General features: G+C 42.3%; 1 protein-coding gene across 4 annotated transcripts; it reads left to right on the top strand.

Annotated features, from left to right (window-relative positions):
• The first annotated feature begins 1,176 nt into the window (after positions 1-1,176).
• GNG4 (G protein subunit gamma 4) lies at positions 1,177-12,470 on the top strand. Of its 4 annotated transcripts, none has more exons than XM_079971227.1 (4): positions 1,177-1,466; positions 6,704-6,812; positions 9,814-11,397; positions 11,749-12,470. In XM_079971227.1, exons 2-3 carry the CDS (start codon positions 6,714-6,716, stop codon positions 9,940-9,942), a joined length of 228 nt encoding a protein of 75 aa, XP_079827353.1. In that variant the 5' UTR covers positions 1,177-1,466; positions 6,704-6,713; the 3' UTR covers positions 9,943-11,397; positions 11,749-12,470. The 4 variants fall into 4 exon arrangements, with proteins under 4 accessions (XP_079827353.1, XP_079827356.1, XP_079827355.1 ...); XM_079971230.1 differs by lacking the exon at positions 1,177-1,466 and adding an exon at positions 1,650-1,738; XM_079971229.1 differs by lacking the exon at positions 1,177-1,466 and adding an exon at positions 1,773-1,859.
• The last annotated feature ends 11,438 nt before the right edge of the window (positions 12,471-23,908 follow it).

Genomic DNA, 23,908 nt, shown 5'->3' on the forward strand with positions numbered 1-23,908 from the left:
TCCAACAGTTTGACGTCATCTTCCATTGTCTCCCGAGACAGACTGATGCCAGCAAGAAGTGAGGAGAGAGCATCTTCCACACCTAACAGTAGGCTGGATTTGGGAACCCAGGCATGGTTATAGTGGGGAATGGCTGGGGCTCAGGAGGAACAGCCAGAGGCTGCTCCTCTTGGCCCTAATGTCACATCCTCACCATCCACTTGGGCTTTCCCCAAAGAACCTTGGGAGCTGTAGTCCCCCCCCCCTTACATAGCTATAATTCCCAACTACCCATTAGTTAAGAGCGTTTTAACATTTTCTGGTAACACCATTATTTTGCGGAGCCTCCATTAGCGTTCCCTGTAGTAGTATGAAGAGTAGAGGCACCTTAATAACACATGGTGTTAAAACCGTTGCCAAGGTCCTCTGTGCTTGGAGCGTGGCTAACAAAATGTTTTAGGAACGCTTCTTTGTCCTTCACACTTTTTCATGTTCGCTATGGGAACCATCTGTATATCACTGGCAAACACGATTCCTTCTCAAAGTGTGAAGCAGCTCTTACTCACCCCTCACACTTGTCATGTTAAATTACAGATTGAGACTGGATGACCTTTCCCTATTAATCAAATCCAAATCGGTTTGTGACACTATTACTATGAGCAATATTCTTTTGCTGGTACCCAGTTAACCCATAAGTGTGTCATCCCGAATCCCGACCCCCATGTGCAAAAGTGAACCCGTGAACACCTCTTTCAGGGCCCACTCCATGTGACGGGATACAGCTTTATTTGGTTATTTAAACATTGGGATTGATTTAGTGCCTCTTTCTTTCTGCCAGTTCATACCAAAATAATATGGCGGCCTATATAAACAGTAAACTCTATGTTAGCTTTCATGGGTTGGAAGGAATTCCTAGCGTTACATCCCTATTTCTTGGGAAATTTCTGCGTTGCTTAAGAGGCAGAAACGTTGCTGGATGGGCAGAGAGAGAAAGAGAGACTCTGATCACTTTAATTTGCGCGATGGAAATTCACACACGTTTCTCTCTTCCTACAACACGCGACACCCCGCAGACGGGCTGCCCTATATACACACATGAGAAGCCAGGAGTAGCTAGTAGGTATGGAAGCGCGCTCTTTCTTGCTCTCCCACCCAACTCCATTGACGTCACGAGCTGGAATTCCTTTCCGTCGGGGGCGCGCGCGCGCCCCCGTCGGCCTTGCTCAAAGCCTGCGAAGAGCTTGGCTGGGCTCTCCCGTCGCAGGAGGGCAGGCGGCTGAGCAGCCCTGCGGCTCCCTTTCCGGGAGGGAGGCGCGTCTAGCAGGGCGTGGTGGGCCGGCCGTGCTCCTTCCAACCCCCCGCGCCGGACAGGCATGTGGCGCCTTGACGCGAGCCTGGTTGTAGCCGGGGCGTGAGGTGGCCGCTTCGCGCTGCTCCGCCGTCGAGTCTCTCGGACAGTCCCGAGCCTCCGTCGTCGTCTGCAAGGGGTGAGTCAAGGAAGGAATGGAAATGGGAAAGTAGGCAAGCAAAGGAAAGCAGCAGACCGCGGGTCTGGGTCGGTGTCTCGCCCAATCTGGGGCGGGAGTCGGAGACTTCCCAGGGGCGCAAGCTTCAGGGATCCCTTCGCGTGGGTTGGTTCCAGCGTTTGTCGATCTCGTGTTCTCTGTGATGGGCGAGGGAGCAAAATACTGCGAGGTGTATAAGTGCCTGTTAGTCCTTATAGAGAGATACGCCTGCGAGACCCGGGTCCTGAGTGCATGTAAGAAAATAATATTTTAATCACTCGCACATCTTACAGGGTTGACTTCAAGGATACTCTGCTTATCCGCAAATGTGGTAACTTGGGAAGGAACTACTGAATAATGGGATAGTCTTTCCAGGTGAGAGTAGTGTTCTACCTAATCCTAAAGGTAATGGCTCCCTGGGGTAGGGAGATGGATTGACAAGGAAAAATAGTGGGGTGTAAGCTGCCCGATCTTGAAAACATGTATTTCCTGGCATCAGAAATGGGTGGTTGGGCTATGCACTCTGTACTTGCTCTGAAACATACTTTTCCATTGTGCACATGTTTCTGCGGTTGAGCTTGTAGGTCCAAGGAATGAGTTCCAGACAACCTGATGCAAATGAAGCTTGGTGTTTTCTAGGTTAGACAAGATGGGGGTTTCTATACCACTTGAAGGAAGTGTGCCAGTTTTGTATTTTAATGGCTCACATGTGATTTGTTGGCCAGAAGCATCACAACCCTAATGGCTTTGGTACCTCTCACTTGGGTCAGTCTACTAGTAAGAAATAATGGGTACTGTGAGTTTCCCTAAAGGTAACCTGCAACCTAGCCTCTGTTATCAGAAGAGCCTTCATGTCTGCCTAGATCACCCGGAAAATCCTGGATTCCAGTGGCCATTGCAATACTGATTGGAGAGGGGTTATTATGTAAAAAGTGATGCTTGTTCAGAACAATTTGAACATTATGAACGTGGAGAGATGGTAGACAAAGGAGATGGTAGCCAGGAAAGGCAATAAGCCAATTTTGGCACGTATTTCCCAGAATTCTGCAGACATGTGTGAGCTGTGTGAGAATGCTTATCAAGATGACCTCCTGCTGAAAGCAGATATCTCTTGCTTGACATGCATTTGAAAATCTTGTTCAAATAAATCTGAATATTTGTAAGACAGGCAGACTCCTAGTGCACGCTCCCCCCAGTTTCGTAGCTTCCTGAGTGCAAATAGAAGCTTGTGCTGCAGAAGGTATCACAGTGTCCCGAGTGAGATGAGCAGGGCACAACTGGCACAGCATAAGCATAATCATGAGGAGAAGGAAGGACAAAAGACGAGTAAGAATGCATCGCGATACGGCTCCATAAAATTATGCATGTGGTGGAGAAAATGGATTGAGAGGTTTTCTTCTCTTGTGACCGGGGAGGGGGGGTTCTTTCAATGAAGCCAAGCAGTGGAAGATTTGGGACAGAAAAAAGGAAGCACTTCTTCACACAGTGCATACTTAGATAGCTTTAAAGTGGATTAGATAAATCCATGGGAAACATCAGCAGGAGAGGACTGTCCTTGTGGGCTTCCCATAAGCATCTGGTTGGTCAGTGGGGAAAGAGATGATAAGACTAGATAACCCTTTGGCTTCATTTCAGAGGGCTTTTATGTTATGGCAAACTTGTCAAAATGCAAAACTAGGATTTGTAATGCTTTTTCTCCTTAGTGCTTTTCTCCCATTACTGTAAAAATAGATCCATGCGTACATCCAATGCTGAATTGTTGGCACCCGTCTGGCTTGAGAGAAGTCAAACTGCTGAGTTAGTATCACAAAGTGACTTCCCCAGGGCATAAGTCCAGGCAGTGTGTGTGGAGGTTCTGGGTTGCCCATACAACAAGACCCGTTCCCCCTTGCCCTCACTGATGTAGTCTGAAGGAAAGCAGAGCAATATGTTTGGCACCAGCTTGGCTGCAGGAATTGCCAGAAGGAGGCATACAAGGTGCCATTGTACCATCTTTGGGACCCCACTCTGGATTTGTGCAAGGTTTACTTCTTAGTCTTTTCTTCTCCTAAAGATAGCCTGCAAGGCAGTGGAGGATTAGGATCAGAGTTTTCCTTCTCCTAGATGGGATTCCTTCCCAGGTTGATGAGCCCCATCTGCCCCTACATTCACTGTTAAGTGCATTCATTAAAAAGGAAACAACAACAACCGCAAAACATTAGACTAGCTGGGACCGATCAAAATTCACAGGGGATATCATGCCTCATAGTCCTTTATATAGACAATGGGTGCTGAACTCAATCTTCACTCAGTCTGTGTCCAGTTCTCCAGCTTCAGGATCTTTTTAGGGGCCGAAGAATAGTCCCTGATTTGGTGCTGAAAACCTCTGAGGTGGGTGGGTCCCCCTTAAGTTGCAGATAGAGGGACTATGCATAGGGGCTGTGCAGATAGAGAGACCCTCTCCTGCTGTACTGCCTACCCCCACCACACACAGATATAGTTTTCCAAAGCTAGACTCTGTTCAGGTTTTGACTTTGGAAATAGATAGATGGATATGCTTGTATTGGCCTCAGTTGTCCAAAACAAATAAAAGTTGTCAGCTGAACTGCAAGGCAGTGGTTGTGTAATAAGAACCTCTATCTGCTATCAACTTTCCACCACTTTCTGCGTTTAACAGAAGTGTCTCAAAATCAATGCTTCCAGCAACAAAGAAACATTGGTTTCCGGGGGGGGGGGGCTATCCTGTGTTTTGTTTAGCACCACATCCATGACTCTCAGTTTACAGAGTGCAAAAAGTGTGTATGTGCAGAAGTAAAACCGGAAGCACCAGCGCTGTTTAGCCACACACATTCTTAGGCTATATAGAACAAAAAAATGAACTTTGGGCCAATGCAGATATTATGGCTTCAGTACCGAGGCAATATTCCTCCCCCCCCCCCGATGCCCCCTTCCCACATTTTTTGTTTAACATCCTACCTGATTAAAAGTTTGGGTGGACTTGAATTTTTTTCCTCATTTTGTTTGGTGATAATAAAGAGGCTCTTGAATTTTTCCAACTAAAAGTGGCAGTTTAACTCATAGCTGTGCATGCTGATGTAAACTGCCTCTTCTATGGCCTAGCTTATTTGGTGCGTTTTCTCTATGAGAAAAATGTTTTTGGCATGCAGAGTTGGAAAATGGGGCTCTAGGAGATGACATCACTGTTCCTGCTGTGAAATAAATGGCAGTCATTTATGGTGGCCCTTAAAGATGTGAAAGCAAGTCAGGCATAAAATTTCACTCAGTTCTATACAGTCGTACCTTGGATCCCGAACGCCTTGCTATTCGAATGTTTTGGCTCTTGAACGAACGCCGCAAACCCGGAAGTGATTTGTGGTTTGTGAACATTATTTGGAACCCGAACATCCAACATGGCTTCCGCAGCTTCCAATTGGATGCAGGAAGCTTCTGCAGCCAATCGGAAGCCGCGCCTTGGTTGTCAAACATTTCTGGAAGTTGAATGGACTTCGGAACGGATTGCGTTCGACAACCAGGGTACGACTGTACATGAAGCTTCAATGAAAGTACGAACAAAAGTATCATAACGCATGCGTTGTGGCCAATTTTTATTACAACTGGAGTGGAAAAGATTCATATAGCATATCAACACTACAACGCAAATATATGAATACAAGTTGTTGCCTCCACATGTGATGGAGAAACAGAGAAAGCCTACCCTCTTAAAAAAGCATGTTGTATGGCATCATCATGGGAGGGACATATGGTGAATTGGTGATAGCCATTTCACTGATAAATAATGGTACAGTGATTAATTATTTAAGAGGCAATTCCCTAGTACCCTGTGTAATGAAATGAACTTTTTGAGCCTTCTTGGAAGCAAAGTTCTCAGTCAGATCACTGTAATGCAGACCTCTCCCAGCATTCATCTGAATTCAGTGCTAACTCTAATAGGTATTCTTGAGGCATAGAAGAGTGCGTGTAATTTTATCAATTTCAGCTTTGAAAATTACATCTCACCAGATGCAATGAGAATAAGTACTACACATAAATTGGGGTAAATATATTGACTATTATGTTTATGGATAAATTGAAGGGCTGACAGATCTGCATTCTTATTATTATTTTGAGGTTCTCTTGAAATTCTCTTGATCTCAGTCAACAACTCCGTTGAATCAATTCCCACTTGGGAGGCAGTGTCCTAGTGCCCACTGGAGAAACATCTTTTCAGCCCTTTTCAAAGGCATCATCTTCCAATTTAGCCAACAATTTAACACCAAGTGTGAATCCACACTTGTCTTTAAGTAGCACTATTTGCTTACACTTGTCATCTAGGTTATTTCATCAGCCTTCAGTTGAAAGACAGATGCATGATTCAGGGACTTAGCAGGCCCTTGAGACAAATGCTAAGAGAAACCAAGTCATGAGATAGCTTTCTCCATTCTAAAAAGCTAGGGAGTGATTTGATCATAAAATTTAAAATAGTCTTGTGTGGGGTCTTTTGGTGAGAGTAGTCCATGTATGGTATAGGCTACCAGCCTTTTTGGACCCAGAGGCATATTTGGCAATACACCCAAACCAGAGAAAAAGCAGGCGAGTCAGACACCAAATGGGAAAAGCATGTACCAGAAGCATTCTGGAGAAATGGAGATAAGAGGGCTGGGTGACTGGATGTCTTCACCTTTATTTCTAGCCAACCCAGTGCCATCCATTGTGTGGTGGGGGGGAACCTGGGAGGGGGCCTTGGCAGGTTGCAACGGTGGTGTCTGAAAGCACACCATATTGCCCATGGGACCCCAGAGGTAAGGGATGTTTCATAAATGAACCTCCTCCCCCTGAAATTTATACTCCAAATTTAGCTAGTAGGCTGCCATGATCACTAGTGTTGGTCACACTAGCCACTGCTTAGGGGGCTATACAGAGATCTGAGTCTTTACTATCCCTGCTTTGATATATAATCTGTTTTATGGCTCCTTCTTTAGCATAGAAATGTGACCTGACCTGATTGGTATAAGTGTACAGTAATCTGTTGCTAGTAAAGAAAACTAGATATTGGATATACTGGAAGAATTTTGAGAAAAGAGAGTTTGTGGAGGTAAATTGTGACACTTTTCCATGCCATGATGTCTGAAATGAGAGAATGATCTAAGGATGACAACATGGCTAGAAAGGAATATATGCTTTGATTTGTTTACATTTGGAATTTGAGCATTTCCCCCATGCTGTAATTTTTATTGTTCTAGAAAAAGGAGGATGAAGGAGGTAATGGCTAATAACAGTACAACAAATATATCTCAAGCAAGAAAAGCAGTGGAGCAGCTGAAAATGGAGGCATATCTGGACAGGATAAAGGTAAATTTCAAACTGTTACTATGTCTACATATATTACATCATAATATAATGTTTATTCTTGGGGTGCATAAATATTTGGTCAGCTTGTGCTGAAACAAAGGACACATTTCTAGCATTGACAGGATGTACATCTCATGCCTGAAAATCAGTTGGCTGTTGACTTGAGGATCAGATTACACCAAAATGATTTCTTGACGAGCTTTGTAGCCACCTCTCACTGTAGATAAATCTCGTTCTCTCTTGATAAGGGCCATCTCTCCTCTTAATTCAGGAAAAGGTACATCATTTCCTTTCCCAAAGGAGTCAGTGTACTTATTAAATGTCAGACTTGATGCATTCTTTTCAGAGTACAATTTACTTTTGCTACATTGAACAAAATAGGATTCAGAGGCATTCTAAAGCCTTGATGGTCTTTACATTTTCAGCTTGCTGTACAAAGGGCTCACTTTCTGCAGTAATAAATTAAATGGTGGTACAAGTTGAATTCACAACCATGCAATGGTATTAAAAGCAAAACACAAATGGCAAATCTGCTGTTTTTTCCGTGTCAGAAACTGAAACTGGATGCCTTCAGCTACAAAGCAAAAGTAGCTTCTGAAAGCACCTCCATAAGCGCATGTGTATTGAAAGTGTTAAGACTGTGCCAAAGCAGATTTTGTTTGAAGATTTTGCTTGAAGTTATAAAAGCAAGTGACTCTGCTTCTAAAGATAAACGGGTCTAATCCTGTATGCTGCTTGAATAGTAGAGGCCTAGGAACCATTTGTAAGCCACTGTGCCTTCATCAGAGGAAAAGTGAGGTATAAGTGTAAATACATTATTAGTCCACAAGATGCATCTTTGTTTTGTTTGTTTTGGTTGTGTGTGTGTGTGTGTGTGTGTGTGTGTGTGTAAATAAATAGCTTAAATGAGAAGAGCAATAGCTATGATCCAGAAACTCCTACACCACTGTTATTGTGAGAGTATTTTTTTTTAAGGAAGAATGTTATTGAAATTTTTAATGAATTAGACAAGAGTGATATAAATCATTTGTGTAACTAAATGTCTCTGGATATCCAGTGGGTTGATCTTGCTGCCTTCCAATCAAGAAACACTGTACAGTAGTTGTTTTTTATTACAAGTGACAGATCACGCAAAGTTATATACAATAGCTATTGTGTTTTCTCTCTTCCCTTTTTTAAAAAGAGGCTGAGCAAATGTCTCTAAAATAAGTGTTGTGAGATCAACAGTGGCGTTATGGAGATGTTTGTGGATGTGCTCATTTTAGACAAAGCAAAAGCAGAGTGGGCGTTGTCACAAGAATAGCAATTAAGTCTGTCTTGTCATGGAAGGTGACTGTAGTAATTGCAGCATTTTCTCTTGTCACTGAATCTTATAATTATAGTGTATCTAACAGGATTATGTTCTAACTTGGGCTGCTTCTAATCACCTCCTTTGCTCTGAAATGTAATGGTAAAATTCCACAGTTTTCCTCAAGGCTGTTAACTCACACTAAAATCTCAAATGTTTGATAACTTGAGCCTCTGAGTAGTCATTTTATCTTGAGGAGGAGGTGGAGGATGTGCTAATATATATGTAGTATATAAAAGAGGGCAGGAGAAGGAAGGAGTATTACTTTCAGTTAATGGAGAAGCATGGAACTGGGAGGTGTCAAAGATAATTTTGCCCATCCATCTCCTTTAACTTTGAGACATTCATCACACGAAATTACTATCTCTCAAAAGATGAATCTATAAAACAGAATAACTCAGTCTTTGATTATTTCAGATTTTACTGGAATAAATGGAAGTTGTTAGAACCAAAGAGCAAGTATCGGAAGGCTCAGTTAAGGAAGATTTAGTGGTAGTTATATGCAGATATGATTTCTGATTTTAAAGTTTTACATAGTTTTTGTTTATATGTATGGTTTTTAATTTCATTTATGGATAGTAATACATATATATATATTATAATAAAATAATACTTATCCTCATGTCTTGGACAAGGAAGCTCATTGCAATATACACTGAGCAAAAAGTGGAAGTTGCTTTGAGGGTTCTGTGCTACTGGTTTAGTCTTTATCAATAAGTAGGTTTAGCCCACAATTGCTCTCCTGCATTCACTGTGTGGAGAGGGAGGGAGGCCAGGAAACCAGCAGAAGCCGTGTCTGAGTGGTTCCAAGTTGTACTGTTACATGAAGGAAATGTTTCCCAAATGAAATTCAACTTACTCTGGTGTTGTAGAAGATTACCTGTAGCTAGTTTCCTCCCACCCTGCTGCCTTTGTCCATTTTCCTATTGCACTAGGTCATATCCAGGAGAGCTTTTTGGGACTTGCTGCAGTTCTGCTAGTTGCTAACTGGGTGTTATAGCTGTGATAAGGAACAATGTGGATAATCTCAGAGCCACCACCCACTACAAAGACATCACTGTTGAAATCTAACCCAAGTCTAACAAGCCATTTAAACAAAGATAATGATAGTCTTTATATATTGTCCTCCTTCATTTTGTTTCGTTTTAACCAGTTGAGAGTTCAATGGAGCTCTTCTGATACTCCAGTCAACACTATAAAACATCTGATAAAAGATGCAGCAAGACAGCAAATGAGCTGAACATGTTCTTCACATTAAAAACATTATACACTTTCTCCCAGTTCAGCCTGTGTGGGCACCATTTTCAGGCACAGCCACAATCGTGGAGAAGGCAAATGAATTATCATAATGAACTACAGAATATGTAGGATTGCTTTATACATTTACCAAAAGCAACATATTTGTGGGTTTGCGATGGCATGCTGTGCCCCCAGGGCATTCCTCATTTGCCTATTAAGAGGACCCTTCTTGCTGCCCAGTGCCCAGGTTTGAGTATAAAGACTATGTGCTCTGAGGTGTGTTTTTGCTTTTATTAGTGCAAATCAGTACTCTGTGGAAATATTTCAACTGATTCCATTGGCCCTGTGGCAGCAGTGATGATGCTTAGGTTTCTGTCTCCCCCCTCCCTCCTTTTTTTTTGTTTTTTGTTCTAGGTATCCAAGGCTGCGGCTGATTTATTGGCATACTGCGATGCTCACATGGGAGAAGATCCCCTTATTATTCCAGTGCCCACATCTGAAAATCCCTTCCGGGAGAAGAAGCTCTTGTGTACTATTCTCTGAATCACCTTGCAATTAAAAATGACCTTTGGGAGAAAACATTACTGATGGTGCATGCTTTTCCTCAAGACATCTTCTGTACAATAATTTAGTCCAAAACTGACTTGCTAAGAACACAGTATGTTCTTAAGTTAATATAAGTATTCTACATGGAAGGCTAGTCTAATGCCAATTTTTAAAAACCAGTCCTTTGTACTAAACATTTCTGTCGACTTATTTTTTTTAACGAAGGAGCCTTATTTGGTTTCAGTTATATGCATAGCTGTCAACTTTTCCCTTTTCTTGCGAGGAATCCTATTCGGAATATGGGAATTTCCCTTAAAAAAAGGGAACAGTTGAGAGCTATGGTTATATGATAGTTCGATTTTGCTAGTTAGAGTGTGCGTGTCTATTCGTGAGAGATTCTGATACCAAGATGAGCAATATCTACTCTCAACTTTTAATAATCCTCTGTATTTTTATTTAAGAGTTGTGCTTAGTGACATCTCAAAACACTGGACCTTTTAGAAATCTAACTTTCCCCTATCTTATAGACAACTGTTAAAACTTCTGCCCCTTAGAAACATAGGAAGATGCCTTTTACCAAGTCATAGTGGATAAACATTGATGACGATATCAGAATTTTTAATATTTAAAAAATGTAAATATTAAGTTTTTCAAAGGATAACTAGGTTAATGTTAAATAATCTGGCTATAAAAATGTTAGCCCTACCAGGCTACCAGGCATATTGCATTAAAGCAGGCTTTTCAAGTGTAAATGACAAACCCGTTTGATCATTTCTCAGATAGGAATATTTATACTCTACCAACTAAACAAACATAGGCAATTCATTTTTGCTTGATGAAAACAAATCGTTTTAGCCTGCCCAGTAACTATATCAGATCTTGCGTCAGCCAATTGGTCATGGCTATTTCATTTTATTTGCTACTTTGTTTTTGTGAGGGTGAATCAGGCAAAGTGAAGCAGAATGGAGCAGCACAAGGGAAGAGGGAAGAGAAGACAAAATTTGTCTAGTTGTGCAGGTTTCCATATCCCAGACTTGCAGCACATATGTACTCCGATGTCCCACTAAGTTCAATGGGACTTATTCCCAGGTAAAAAAGGGTATAGGATTGCATTCTAAACCTCAAAAACTGTCATAGTTGCTGGTGGTAAGAAGCACCCTCCATTGGAATATTTTTTCTTAATACGTAAAAAAAGGGAAACATGCAAAAATGCATACAACAAAGAAAGGCAATGCGGAAATGAGAATGCAAGGGTAAAAAACTGTAAATACTCTATTTACATGCAAGTTAACATGATTAGGAGTCAGATTTGCACCACTTAGGAAATATATATGAAGTATCAGTGGAAAACTTACCGTAAGTCAGTGATTTAAATTGCTATATTCTTCTTGCTTATTTAAAATGTTCTACCCTGATGGAGGCTCGTAAAGGAATATCCTCTAGCCCAGGGGTGTCAAACTCAAATTCATCGGGGGCCGCATCAGCAGTTTGGTCACCCTCAAAGGGCCGGTTGCGCTCAATATAAAAACAAGTGGAGGTTTCCTGAATGCATGTAAAGTGGAGGTTTCCTGTGTAGAACGGCCAGCGCCGCTAAAGGGCAGACATTCTCTGGCTTGTAGGCTGCCGCGCATGCGCTGAAAAGGCAGCTTTCTTGTGTAAAAAAAAAAAAAAAAAAAGCGAGAAGAAAAGGTGAAGGCTGGCGGCCAGTGGCCGGGGCCGGTACATGGGCCACATGACGAGGTCTGGCGGGCCGGATTCGGCCCGCGGGCCTTGTGTTTGACACCCGTGCTCTAGCCCTATGAGGAGGTGCCATAGTCTGAGCCTGGGACTTTCTGCACACACACACACACACACACACACACACACACACACACACAAAAGTTCTGTACCACTGAACAATGACCCTTCTTGTTCCTATTCAAGGGAATTTGGAGATGGAGGGGTTTTTTGTTTGTTTTTTTGTTTAAATAATTCAGTACATTCAGAACTTTCAAGTCAAAATGAGACCATGGTGATCTCATCTCACTGGTCAAAATGGCATACTGAAGTTTAGCAGGGCTAGTTCTGTTTAAATGAAGAATTGTTGCTCAGAAGTTTATACAAATTTTGCAGATATTGATTTCCGCACTTCGCACTGTAAACCATGAATCGCCATTACAGGATGGCATCATAGGCTATTTAGCATTTGCTTTTATCCCAGGCTCAACACCAAAATGCCACCACCAGTCTTGGTCATCTGCATGTTCTTAGTATAGTTCAGCACACATTAAGCAACTGTATTTTCTATGTTTGTTTTGTACGTTAGCTCTTACTCTTAAGTATATCTTCAGGCCCTTGAAATTGTGGCCTAAGGATGAACAGGGTGTTTCCTTCCAGATAAACAGGTAGTACCTCTAAATTATACAGTTAATGTGCTCCTTGCTATGTGATCAACAGTGTTACTGTGCAATCTCAGTCCTTTTCTCCTCATTTAAGTTTTTTATGCTTTCAATATTAATTTTAATAAAGGTTATTTTGATTTGTGATCGTTGTCTCTGTAATAGTTTGTCTGCTTGTTTGAGAAGAGTATAAATGGCTTACAAGTTGTGTGTCGTTATCACACACCTGGGATTAAGTCCCTCTGGTACTGTGGATTCATTTCAACTTTGTTCAAACCACACTTTCTTTGCCTCAGTTCCCTCTCATAGATTCTGAGTACTGATTTTAGAACTGAATTCTACTGCTGGATTGCTGTTTTATGATGATCATTGTTTTTTATAATTTTTATGTGATATTGCTGTGTTACATTTTAGTGATCTTTCTGCGCTGGGAACCTTCTGGTTAAAGGGTAGGTTTTAAATAAAAGTAATAATAATCAAGTTTCATGTATCTTGCCAGCCTAATTTGTGTATTATACATTAAAATGCTTTGTTTAAAAAGTAAAAATCTAAAAAACAACTTTTAAAATGCTTAATCTGTTAAGAAAGGGAAAAAACATTTTTGCAACAAAATAAGACAATGTTCGAGTTTTGAACTTTTGTTTGAAGGGCCATGCTGCCCAAGATGAGATATGCAAATAACCTATATTTCTCTGTTGCTTACTATGGATGTTTCACTTCTTCAGGGAAGGTAAAAAATAAAATGCAAAATGAACCAAGAAGTTCCATAATCCCAGACAGTTGAATTGTGACTCTACAGTTTTATCTCTGTTCCTTCCCTTCCGTGCCAATTCTAGCTGTAACTTCCCATAGTGGGAGAGAAAGCTTTTCCCCCTCATGAAATGATTGGGCAGAATACTCCCTGCACATCTTGCCTTAAATACCTGATTTTATAAGTGCTAGAGCCTTTTTAAAGAAAGGAAAGCTGGGAATCCAGGAAAGTAAATGGGCAAGGGGTGGCATGGCCTAAATTCAGGAAAAACTGGGCCATTTGTTAACCTGGGTCATAGTGGAATACTGTAATACGGCTTGCTCTGCTGGGTAGTTGTAACTATGAACCCATTAAGGATTGTCAGTGACATCACCTTAAAGATGATGACCAGTGCATGGGGCAAATTGAAGGTTAGGCTACCACGTGTGTGCCTGGCTCGCTACATGTGTTTACCCTTGTGTGTTCAGGACTTTTGAGCTTTCTCACTGTTGTCTAAAATCAGTGGTACTTTCACATTCTCATGCTATTGCCCTGTGTCTAAAAGACAGTATCCCTCCCCCCGCAAGAAATCTCCAAAGGCTTCTCCTCTTGCGTACATCCTCAGCATCTTTTGGTAGATCAAGTGTGTGCTTGGAGGGAAGATGAAGCTTAGTCTGTCTGTCTGTAAGCAACTGTAAGTGTGGGATGCTAGCTGACACCAAAATTCTTCATCTCCACCCACCCTGGACACTGTAGAAGCTGCCTCTTAATTAAATGTAAATTTATGTTTCTGGCTTTGAATCCTAAATATGAAATTCAAGACAAAAGCTGACACATGTAATGGTTTCCATTCCTAGAGTTTTATGAAGATAAAAACCTATTCCATTCCTTATCTATCATCATACTGTAATATATCTGTGCTCAATAAAACCGGACTCTCATTTTAAAAGAGATTTAGCAGATATGGCAGTTTGTTTTAAAATGCCTTTAGAGAGCAAGAAAAACAATTAGTTGCTTTCTTCATAATAAGCTCCACTAGGGAACCCTTTCTACATCATAATTGATTTAATTTTAACAAGGCTGCGCAAGTTACCATGGCAACATGTTTACTTACCCTTTTCCAACTGAAAAGGCCTAAACCGGCACAGTGAACCTAGAAGATGTAGGCCATAGCATGTGTTGTATTCTCTCTCTTTAAAGATTTCTAAGACATTAGAAACTAAGTTAAATGCAGATGTAAACTATTTCATAGTATCTCTAAATAAATAGATTTTTAGAAGGGGGGGGGGGAGGAAGGAAAACACTGCATTCCAAATGACCTCACCCAGAGATTTCACATAAATGTTGAACAGACTGGGGGACAAAATGGAGTCCTCTGCCCAGCATAGTATAGTACAATTGTCAGGGGGCACAAAAAACCCCTGACGTCATGAACAAAACTAGCATTAGGGAGAATATATTAACCTATATTGCTAATGTTAGACACAAGGGCCAGTAAAAAAGCTGGTAACTGTAAGGCCGTATTGTGAGTTAGTAGATGCTGCTTGAACCAGGAACCAGCACTTACAGCTCATCCTCCTAGCCATTTCATTATACTATTTATATATTTGCTATTTTACTGAACTTTAAACAGCTGCTCACCAGCAACAAAAGGCAAAAGCACAGGGACCAACATGCTGCAGTGACCCAGAAGTCAACTCTACCCCCATGTGTACACAGGCAACAGGACCTAATAATGTTGGCCAGCTTCAAAGGTTAATTCACCTGTTCATCTTCCAGTATGATATATACAACCATCTGCAGGCAACACCCGTGTTCTACATAGGACAGGAAGACTAGCCTCTGCAAAAGAATAAATGGATGCAAAACGGACATCGGAAAGGAAAATTTTCAGAAACTACTTGGAGAACATGTCAGCCTCCCAGAACACTCTGTTAGTGACCTTGAGGAAGCCATCCTTAAACAAAGGAACTTTGAAGGGAAACTCCAGTGTGATGCTGAATGACAGCTCATCAAAGTCAAATTCTACCATCAGTTCTGAATTGAGACAGCAGGTTTTATTTTGACTACAGGTGTTTGTGTTGTTAACAGTGTTGTGCAAACAGCACTTATTTTACATTTAAGTTTACTTTCATCCTAACAGCCTGCATTTCTTGCATGCCATTTCCCTCTGACCTTGCTGCCAACATTGTTCTCTCTACTCCTGTGATTATAGCTGCCTGGTCTCTGTAGGTACAGCAAAATAACTACTGTACAGTGTTTTGTTTCTAGCAAAAGTGTGCAGTGTATGTTACACTGTATGCATTACATGCTCTTTCCCACTTGGCGATCGTTTTTTTGGGGAAATACTTATGAAATAACTTTTTTACAGCTGTTCTATTCCTCCTTCAACCTCCTTTCCAAATGGTTTGTAGGTTGATTTATTGCTGCCACCTGCTGGATGAATAAATAAAATTACCGTATGCATGTTGTAAGTGAAAGGGAAGGCTTGATCATGCAATTATATTGTGAGAGACTGGCAATGGACTGAAGCATGCAATGAAATAGCACCTAAAGAAAGAATTATCATTTACCTTAACTATTTGCAGTACATTACTCTTACTGTAATTTTCCTATACAAATCTCAGCTGAAAAGAGACCTATGGTTCAGAGGAAACCAGAAATGGTAAACTAGGACACATAGGACTTGTGTCACTGCTGGGAATGGTAGCTTGTTTCAAAATGCAGATGCCTAGAGAAATCAGCTTTCAGTCTCTCCCCCCCCCCCATTTGCAACCCAGGCAAGAGCTTTTTCTGTGGTAGCCCCAAAATCGTGGAACTACCTCCTTACAGAGACACACCTGTAACATTATCAATGTTTGCTGAAGATGCACCTCATTACCTATGACAGCTAAAAAGTATTTTATAAGTTACCTGAAAACTATAAAGAAACCTGATGGATAAGTCTGGGTACATATATAAATGAATTATAAAATTTGCAGCATGTAGATAATGTGGAATAAATTGCAGTGAATAATGCAAGTGCACTCTAGAAAATTAAGGTGTAAATCTCATCGCAGAAGGTGTGGGCACAATTTTTTTTTGGTCTCACATTCGTTTGCCAGCATTTTAATGGTCCTACTCCTGCGTCTTTGCCATGCCATGCAAAAATTAAGCAGATGAAGCTTCCCACAATCATTTCATCTCCATATTAGGAAGAGCTTCACCTGCTAGATTTCTGCATGCCAGGCTGCTGTTAAATTCATAGGGGCAGTACCAGTAAAGCAATTAGCAGCCATAGGTGCAGGGTGGTAGGGTTAGGAGACTAAATGACTGGATCAGGCCAACTTAAGCGAGAGAGTCAATAGCTGTAACAGGTGGACCATTCCCTACACATGCACGAAAAAAAATATTACATGTTTTATTTCTGTACTGCCCTTCTTCCCAATCAGGAGCCAGGACAGTACACAGCATCATTAAGAAACAGTCAATTTAAACATCAGATAGGAACCACCCGCTTTTTCAATTTAACCTCATTTCAACAGTTGGTGAAGAAGCCCTTTGGACTAACGACTCACGATATGGAAAAAGGTAAAAGGCGGATCTAGACGGATCCTCGTGAATTCATATGATTTTTTCATTCAAATTAAATAAAACCACCATAATACAGTAGACTATGTCTTACTCTGTAGACAGCATCAAAAAAATCACGCATCCACTATTTCGTGGGGCCGCAGGGGCGCAAAAACATGGTTAAAAAACACGGATCCTCATGGATCCTCATGATTTTTGCACAAGACCAGCCCAAAGTCACCATCAGTTCAAACATCATGGCCAGGGGCACAGCATCCACCACAAAAAACTCGGATCCATGCCTGCCTGGCCATGCCGTGGCCCAAAAACGTGGTTTTGAAACACGGATCCTCACGGATCCTCACGCTTTTTGCACTAGATCAGCCCAAACTCACCATCAGATCAAACATCATGGTCAGGGGCACAGCATCCACCACAAAAATCACAGATCCATGGCTTCCTGGCCATACCGTGGCCCAAAAACGTGGTTTTGAAACACGGATCCTCACGGATCCTCACGCTTTTTGCACTAGATCAGCCCAAACTCACCGTCAAATCACACAGCATGTCCAGCGGCGTAGCCTGCACCACAAAAAAATTGGATTCACGGCTTCCTGGCCACACCATGGCCCAAAAACGTGGTTTCGAAGCACGGATCCTCATGGATCCTTATGCTTTTCGCATTGGGCCAGCCCAAACTCACCGTCAAATCACAAGTCATGTCCAGGGATACAACTTGCACCACAAAAACCTAGGATCCACAGCTTCTTGGTCATAACACGGCCCAAAAACGTGGTTTTGAAGCACGGATCCTCATGGATCCTCACACTTTTCACATTGGGCCACCCAAACTCACCGTCAGATCACACGTCATAGCCAGGGGCACAGCCTGCACCACGAAAATCACAGATCCATGGCTTCCTGGTCACTCCGTGGTCCAAAAATGTGGTTTTGAATCACGGATCCTCATGGATCCTTATGCTTTTCGCATTGGGCCAACCCAAACTCACCGTCAGATCACACGTCATAGCCAGGGGCACAACCTGCACCACAAATAACTCGGATCCACGGGTTCCTGGCAATACCGTGGCCCAAAAACGTGGTTTTGAAACACGAATCCTCATGGATCCTCACGCTTTTTGCATTGGGCCAACCCAAACTCACTGTCAAATCACACATCATGTCCAGGGGCACAGCCTGCACCACAAAAAACTAGGATCCACGGTTTCCTGGCAACACCATGGACCAAAAACGTGGTTTTGAAGCACGGATCCTCATGGATCCTGACACTGTTTGCACTAGATCAGCCCAAACTCACCATCAAATCACACATCATGGCCAGGGGCACAGCCTGCACCACAAAAAAACTCGGATCCACGGCTTCCTGGCCACTCCATGGCCAAAAAACGTGGTTTTTAAGCACAGATCCTCATGGATCCTCACGCTTTTTGCATTGGGCCAACCCAAACTCACTGTCAAATCACACTTCATAGCCAGGGGCACAACCTGCAGCACAAAAAACTAGGATCCACGGCTTCCTGGCAACACCGTGGCCCAAAAACGTGGTTTTGAAACACAGATCCTCACGGATCCTGACACTTTTTGCATTGGGGAACCCCAAATTCACCCTTTATTCAAATATCTTGTACATAACCACAGATCTGACCACAAACATCATGGATCTACTGCTTCATGGCCCTGGCCAGATGCTACCCTTGATATATTGGCCAATTTTTAGGTGGGTGTGCTGGGATGGAGGAAATGGAGTCGGCTTAATCTCTATCCATTAAAGATGGGCGCCCAATGGCTGGGCCAGAATGATTTCTGTCAGGGAACTGCCATCGGAGCCAAGGGTGGCGCGGAGGCTCCCTAATGATGATGCTGGAGAGGGAACCAGCAAAGGGAGAGAGGACGCTTCTGCTGGGGAAGGAGATAGAGGTGACACCAGGGAGAAAGGGGAGTCCGAGGGAGCTGCGGAGAGAAGGCTCCAGGACTCTTCCAGTGAAGCCAGTGAAGAGAGCACAGGACCTCCTCTGGGGACGCCCACTCTGCGCAGACAGCTTTCGCGCATAGAAGGGAGACGACGATTGGGTGTGAAAGAACTCTTATGTTGGAAGAAATTCAGGAAACGCCCACTGACGGATTCTTCCAGTGATTGAGACAGTCATGGTGTACTGACTGTCCAGCCTGGGGGGAAAGTTTGGTCCAAACTACTCAGCCTGGAGCAGTTTGCGCTTTACGCACAAGCAACCCCATACCCCATTACAGATTTCAGTTCGGTTTGCCAGCTCCCAGCTCTTCATGGGGCGCAATAGTCACCTGTAGCTGCCATCAGGAGTCCCTTTGTGATCCTGGATGCTTCTGTCTCTATGGAGGCATTGGTCACAAATGTAGCCAAACTGGAATTTTTGAATCTATGTCAGGTTAGGCAATCGGTACTGTACCTTTCCCTTTCCAACCTAGCCATGGTGATCCATGCAGTAGTCACCTGCAGACTAGACTACTTTAACTTGCTGTACACCTGAGCCGGAGAGTGCAGGGTATAAATGTGATAGAGAGTGAGTGAGAGAGAGAGAGATGCAGGGCTACCCTTGAGACTGCTCCAGAAACTCCATATGGTCTAAAATGCAGATGCATGAGTTCTTATTGGGACTTTGTGGAGAGCCCACTTTCAGTTGGTTGTTCATCAGCTGGATTGGCTCCAGGTGGAATATCGAATCAGGTTCAATGTTTTGGTGCTAATCTTTAAAGCCCTAAACAGTCTGTGACCTTTCTTATCTGTGGGAATTATCTTCCAATTTACCCCCCATGAGTGTGACGCTCATCTAACAGCAACCCACTGGTGGTCCCTGGCCCAAAACATATTCAGCTGTCCTCAACCAGAGCCAGAGCCTTTTTGGTGGAACGCTTTGTCTAATGAGACCAGGGCTCAGTGCAATCTATCTCAGTTCTCTCACTTGTCATGGTGAATGGGCTTGCACATTCCTATGACCCTTGTGAGCGAAGCCATTGGGAATCTTGTACTCCCAGCAGGGTCACCCAAGGCGGTAAGGTCAAAGAAAATTAAATATGCTCAGAGTCCTGTAGTGATTTCATGCTCTTTATTGCAGCTTGTAAAACAGTGACTGAATTTCCCCCCAAACCTCAGGCTTTTATATACATTATTTACACAATGAGTCCCATCTGACTGGCTGATTCTGCTTCCCTCCTGGAGCCTGATTGGTCTTTTCCTGCAAGCCAATCAGTTCTTGAATTCTAGGATCCTACTTGACTATTGTTCTAGGATCCAAGCTTAGTACATAACAGGGAAGGAGCTAGACAAAGAATGATCCAAGAAGTCCTCAACGGCAGAACAGGCGGGTGATAACAAGCAGTGTGTTACAACGGCTCTGAAGGCAGATGAAGGCTGCAGCAGATAGGATTCACCAGTTCATCGTGACTACTCATGCCATCAGAACAGAGCCCTACTGCGAAGACTGTGCGTTGTGCAAATTCACGCACAGGCATCTTCCAAAAACCCAACCCAACCCCCCCCCAAACCGTCCCCCCCCCCATGGCGATCACTAAATGGCCACGGGGGCAGGAATGTGAAGCCCCTAGTCATGAATTGACACATGGGCGGTGGATACAGATTCAGTCATTCTGACTCAAGGAATGAGGCAGTTGAGCAGCTCAGCAGCTGTATCCATGACTGAGCAGCCCTTTTTAGGATCCACTATGCTCACCCCGAAAAGGGGAAGGGGCTGTAAACGGTGCACTAAACATAGTATGCCTCCCTTTTTCCCTGACTGGATTACCGCGCCCAGGTGGAATCTCTTTTCCCCTAGTTTGAATCCATTATTCTGCATCCTAGTCTCTAGAACAGCAGAAAACAAGCTTGCTCCCTCTTCAACATGACATCCCTTCAAATATTTAAGCATGGCTATCAAGTCACTCCTTAATCTTCTCTTCTCTAGATTAAACAAATCCAGCTCCCTAAGTCTCTCCTCATAGGGCTTGGATTCCAGACCTTTTACATTTTGGTCACCCTCCTCTGGACATGCTCCAACTTGACAATATCCTTCTTCAACTGGACACAGTATTTCAGGTGTGGTCTGACCAACCAGAATAGTGTGGTGGCATTCCTTCACTTGATCTAGACACTATACTCCTATTGATGCAGCCCAGAATTGCATTGGTGTTCTTAGCTGCCACATCACACTGTTGACTCATATTCAGCTTGTGGTCGACTAAGACTCCCAGATCCCTTTCACTGGTACTCTTGTCAAGCCAAGTGTCCCCCACCTGTGCATTTCATTTTTTCTATCCAGGTGTAGTACCTTACATTTCTCCCTATGGAACTCCATATTGTTGGTTTTGGCCCAGCTCTCTAGGCTACTCAGGCCATTTTGAATTCTGACCCTGTCCGCTGGTGTATTAGCAACCCCTCCCAGTTTGCAGTCATTTGCAAATTTGATTAGCATGCCCTCTATTCCATCATCCAAATCATTTATAAAAATATTGAATAGCACCAGGCCCAGGACAGAACCTTGTGGAACCCCAAAAGTCATTTTTTTCCAGGATGAAGGTGAGCCACTGATGAGCACTCTTTAGGTTCAGCCCGTCAACTAATTACAAATCCACCTAACAGTAGCTTTGTCTAGCCCACATTTTACTAGTTTTTTTTGCAATAATATCATGGGGGAAATCACAGCCGACGTTGAGAGAAATTAAACTTCATCAAGCACAATATTCTAAATTGATAAACCAGGAAATAGAGTGGAAGATTAAATTAATGAAACAAAAAACTTTTGAATCAGCGAATAAATGTGGAAAACTGCTAGCTTGGCAGTTGAAGAGGAGACAAAAATTAAATACAGTTACAAATTTAGAGATTGAAGGAAGAAACATCCAGAACCCTGCGGATATTAGAAAGTGCTTCCAAAGATATTTCAAAAAATTATATACTCAAGGGCCGCAAGATGAGATTGAGATTAAACAATTTTTTGGGGAAAATGGACTATCAAAATTGTCACAAGAAAATAGATCAATCCTGAACTGTAAAATAACACGACAAGAGATTGAACAAGCCATTCAGAACATGAAACTGGGCAAATCTCCAGGACCAGATGGGCTGACCTCCAAGTATTATAAGACACTAAAAGACTACCTGATACAACCACTGATGGAGGTTAGCAATGAAATTATGGAGGGAAGGAGGGCGCCAGAATCGTGGAAAGAAGCTTTCATCACATTGATACCAAAATCGGAAGCTGATAAGACACAACTTAAGAACTATCGTCCCATCTCTCTTTTAAATGTGGATTACAAAATATTTGCAGATATTCTGGCAAGTAGATTTAAAAAAGTTTTAAACGAAGTAATTCATAAGGACCAGGCGGGCTTTCTCCCAGGTAGACACTTGTTTGCTAACACAAGGAACATTATTGACATTTTGGAACTTTTGCAAACAGATATAAATACAAAAGCAGTGTTAATCTTTATAGACCCGGAGAAGGCCTTTGACAATATTTCCTGGAAATTTATGAAGGGAAACTTAAAAGAAATGGGAGTGGGACGGGGTTTTGAGAATGGGATTGATGCAATATATTCAGAACAAAAGGCTAAATTGATAGTTAACAATGTGGTTACAGAAGAGTTTAAAATTGAAAAAGGAACACGACAAGACTGCCCTATCTCCCCTCTGCTATTTATTTCGGTTCTGGAGGTGCTCTTGAATATGATTAGAGAGGACCGGTTGGTGGAAGGAATTCAGGTCGGAGCGAAACAATATAAACTTAAAGCTTTTGCAGATGACCTAGTTTTGACCTTGCAGGAGCCAGAATCTAGTACGAAAAGAGTATTACAATTGATTCAAGACTTTGGTCGGGTGGCGGGATTTAAATTAAACAAACAGAAAACCAAGGTATTGGGGAAAAATTTGACAGATACAGAGTCGGAACGGTTTCAGAGAGAGACAGAATTAAATGTGGTTAAAAAAGTAAAGTACCTAGGGGTAAACATAACAGCAAAAAATCTGAATTTATTTAAGGACAATTATGAAAAATGTTGGTCAGAAATTAAGAGAGATTTAGACAGTTGGACAAAATTGAAACTTTCTTTGTTAGGCCGAATTGCTGCTATCAAGATGAATGTATTGCCAAAAATGTTGTTTTTGTTTCAAACACTACAGATTGTGGACAAGACGGAGTGCTTCCGGAAGTGGCAGAGAGATATATCTAAGTTTGTCTGGCAGGGCAAAAAGCCCAGAATTAAGTTTAAGATACTAACTGATGTGAAAGAAAGAGGGGGCTTTGCCCTGCCAGACCTAAAGTTGTACTATGAGGCCGCAGCTTTCTGCTGGCTAAAAGACTGGCTACTTCTCGAAGACACTGATGTACTGGATCTGGAAGGTTTCAACAATGCTTTTGGTTGGCATGCATACTTATGGTATGACAAGGTTAAGATCAATAAGGCCTTTAAGAACCATATTGTCAGAAAAGCAGTGTTTAATGTCTGGACAAAATATAAAGACTTACTGGAAAATAAAACTCCAAGGTGGCTATCACCTCTGGAAGCTAAGGCCCGAAAAAGACCCAATATGGAGGCCAAATGGCCAAAATATGGGGAAATACTAGAAAAAGATGGAAACAATTGGAAATTGCAGAGTTTGGAGAAAATGAAGGATAAAGTGCGAGACTGGTTACACTACGCTCAGATTAAAGAAGTTTTTAAAAATGACAAAAAGTTAGGGTCCCAGGTGGAGAAATCGAAATTGGAAACAGAATTGTTAGAACCTAAGACTAAGGTACTTTCAAGAATGTATAACTTGCTGTTAAAATGGAACACACAAGATGAAATGGTTAAATCGGCTATGATAAAGTGGGCACAGGATATTGGGTATAACATTATGTTTGAAGACTGGGAAAGGTTGTGGACCACTGGGTTGAACTTCGCTGCATGTAATGCTTTGAAGGAAAATGTAATGAAAATGATATACAGGTGGTACATGACCCCAGTCAAGCTTGCAAAGATATACCATGTGTCTGATAATAAATGTTGGAAGTGTAAAGAAGCTGAAGGAACATTCTTTCACCTCTGGTGGACTTGCCCTAGAGTGAAGGCTTTCTGGGAAATGATATATAATGAGCTGAAAAAGGTATTTAAGTATACTTTCCCTAAGAAACCAGAGGCCTTCCTCCTGGGTATTGTCGGCCAGAGGGTGATAAAGAAGGACAGAACTTTTTTCCTGTATGCAACAACGGCAGCAAGGATACTCATCGCCAAGCATTGGAAAACCCAAGATCTACCCACACTGGAAGAA

This window comes from Podarcis cretensis (assembly GCF_951804945.1).
Source record: "Podarcis cretensis genome assembly, chromosome: 3".
Lineage (NCBI taxonomy): Eukaryota > Metazoa > Chordata > Lepidosauria > Squamata > Lacertidae > Podarcis > Podarcis cretensis.

Excerpts from the sequence above, each read along its gene's own strand:
- GNG4 (XM_079971227.1), top strand. The coding sequence starts at position 6,714 with ATGAAGGAGGTAATGGCTAATAACAGTACAACAAATATATCTCAAGCA. Across the intron at positions 6,813-9,813 it reads CATATCTGGACAGGATAAAG|GTATCCAAGGCTGCGGCTGA; the intron begins GTAAATTTCAAA and ends TTTTTGTTCTAG.